Here is a 2,585-nt window from a genome sequence, read left to right on the forward strand (position 1 = left end):
AGGCTAGGGTTTTTTTTTTTTTTTTTTACACACTCACGCTAGTGGAATTTCACCACCCATGGGTACTCGAACCCTTGACCGGGTGTTGAAACTCCTGAGAGTCTACCACCCAAGCAAGAGTAAGGACCCACTTGTAGGCTGGTTATTTGTAACCAATTATGGAAAAATGCTAGCACATTGTCAGTTTCAAGGGGGGGCCTTAAAAATTCACTTCCTCTGGTTTTAGTATTTTCTTTGCCTTCAGTATCAGCAACATGTGAAATCTTAGTGCGCTAGTGTAGATAATAGCTTTATTCTGGTTGGGAAATGCTGATTGTAAGCTTGGAATCATTAGCAATTCATAGTACTGTCTTTTCTGGTTTTACAGGTGAAGCTTAGGGAGATGAAGCCAGGTGTCTTGTCACAGGAACTAAAAGAAGCTCTGGGTATGCCAGATGGTGCCCCTCCTCCCTGGCTTATCAACATGCAGGTGGGATGAGCAAATAACCGGCAGATGTCCTATTTGACGACTTTCTACCTTCTAGTTTTAATTGGACTAACATATTTTATCTTTTATCAGAGATATGGTCCTCCACCTTCTTTTCCGCATCTCAAAATTGCTGGCTTGAATGCTCCGATCCCTCCTGGAGCTAGCTTTGGTTATCATCCTGGAGGCTGGGGTAAACCTCCTGTTGATGAAGTGAGTTGTTAATTTTGCTTTCATGAGTACTCAACATGCCATAGTTTTCTATCAGATGTGATATGTTTCTTTCTGTATCTGTTTATCCCCTGAAATTCCATTTTGTGCTAAACAGTATGGGCGTCCTTTATACGGAGATGTATTTGGTGTCCAACAACATGAACAACGCAACTATGAGGTATTTTCACATCTCTTTTCTACTTCTCCCCAAAATTCAATAGAAGAAGACTTCGATTCATTATTCAGGTTCAATTTGTTAATGCTTATTCAGCTTTAGTCCTACCATTTCTGAGCAGAACATTAAAGCGTCATCAGCTTGCGATCAATATTTTCTATCAATTTGCTTTCCCAAACTTATGTGTTAGTTTGTGTTGCTTCCAAAATCAGGAAGAGCCTGTTGATAGGAGCAAGCATTGGGGTGATTTGGAGGAAGAAGAGGAGGAAGAAGAGGAAGAGGAAGAACAGATGGAGGAAGAGGAATTGGAGGCAGGCATTCAATCTGTGGACAGTCTTTCGAGGTGTGTACCCATCCCATGTGCAGCTGTTCTATTTTTTTATTTTTTGCTGATTGTACTTTATTAATATCTAATTAATAAAATCAATGGAGAGGTTGAAGTGGTAATTCATGGAAAACATGCCAACCTGGAATGCAACTCTTGTTCTTTCCATGTTTCTTTACAATACTATGGCTAAGAACACCCTTTACAGCTGGGAGTGTTGCAGGTGAGTTCTCTTTCCCCGTTAGTGGAATACTAACTGCAATTTGATTTCATAGTGCTTCCAATCATTTGCTTATTGTCTATCTATTTATTACATCGGTTGTTGTTATTTTTTCCTCTTTCTATCCTTAAAAAAAAGTCCTCTTTTTCTTTCTTTATATATTTCTATATGTACATCGGTTGTATGTTCTTTTGTTCTATATGTATGTTCTATCCTTTAAAAAAAAAAGTCCTCTTATTGTCTATCCGTTTATTACATCAGTTGGTTATAATCTTCTATTCCTTATCCATATGTGATGTAACGAATCTGTATTTTGGGTTGTTTGGAAACTAGGAATTTACAAGTTGCTAAAGAATTTATTTTCTGGAAACAAATTCTTTATGAGAAACTGATTGGATGTACCTTACCATCTAAGTTCTCTTTGGCCATCCAGGAATTTATAAGTTCTCTTTTTGCCATAACCCAACCAAATCTAATTGGGTGTACCTTACCATCTAATCGCTGTCCATCTTTTTCCTAAACAATTGATATTTATATTCTATATTCTTTGATAGAGCTTATCAAATTAAAGTTTATATCTCACAACTACTGGCCACACTTGTAACAGGTAACAGGACACTTCAACCTAATACAAGTAAGGCTCAAATCATGGGCATACATGTACTGTTCCAAACTCAAACCATGGGCCCATCTTTAGACGGGGCAGGGCCTCAAATTAAGATTGTTTGGGAAATTGTAAGTTTTAACCTCTGACTAATGAAAATTTATTCTTTCAATGTGTTTCATTCTTTAATTTTCATTTTATAGTCCATTTGGTTGGTTATTTGTTCCAATGCAAACCACTAATATGCAGAATTCCACTAGTCAATTTGTTTTTTGCAGATGCCATAGTGCTTCATTGTTGTATGAATCATCAAGTATCCAGTGCTAGATGCTAATATCTTAGTTATGTCAGGTACGTAAGGCACATATGTATGAGATCCAAACCGTTCATCTATTATACCTAACTGTGGATACTCCATATGTTCGAAATCATAAAAACCAAATGATCCAGAGCCATGCCACTATTTTATAGGCTTTTCTTTTTTTGGTTTTTTTGTTGAATGTGAGTTCTTTATGAATTGTTCCTATTCTAAGGTACTTCTGACCAATCAACCCAAATGATTGATTTCTCATGTTGTAGATT

The 2,585-nt window shown here is 36.9% G+C and overlaps 1 protein-coding gene across 1 annotated transcript; it reads left to right on the plus strand.

The window, feature by feature from the left end:
- The first annotated feature begins 369 nt into the window (after positions 1 to 369).
- On the plus strand, positions 370 to 2,134 carry LOC131231192 (pre-mRNA-splicing factor sap145-like). Its single transcript, XM_058227305.1, has 5 exons — positions 370 to 469; positions 560 to 679; positions 795 to 857; positions 1,067 to 1,197; positions 2,007 to 2,134. Exons 1-5 carry the CDS (start codon positions 383 to 385, stop codon positions 2,008 to 2,010), a joined length of 405 nt encoding a protein of 134 aa, XP_058083288.1. The 5' UTR covers positions 370 to 382; the 3' UTR covers positions 2,011 to 2,134.
- The last annotated feature ends 451 nt before the right edge of the window (positions 2,135 to 2,585 follow it).

This window comes from Magnolia sinica, chromosome 17, assembly GCF_029962835.1.
Source record: "Magnolia sinica isolate HGM2019 chromosome 17, MsV1, whole genome shotgun sequence".
NCBI lineage: Eukaryota > Viridiplantae > Streptophyta > Magnoliopsida > Magnoliales > Magnoliaceae > Magnolia > Magnolia sinica.

Bases quoted from the DNA above. Each gene is read 5' to 3' on its own strand.
- LOC131231192 (XM_058227305.1), top strand. From the start codon at position 383: ATGAAGCCAGGTGTCTTGTCACAGGAACTAAAAGAAGCTCTGGGTATG. The intron at 470-559 runs GTGGGATGAGCA...ATCTTTTATCAG, and splicing joins CCTGGCTTATCAACATGCAG to AGATATGGTCCTCCACCTTC. The intron at 858-1,066 runs GTATTTTCACAT...TTCCAAAATCAG, and splicing joins ATGAACAACGCAACTATGAG to GAAGAGCCTGTTGATAGGAG.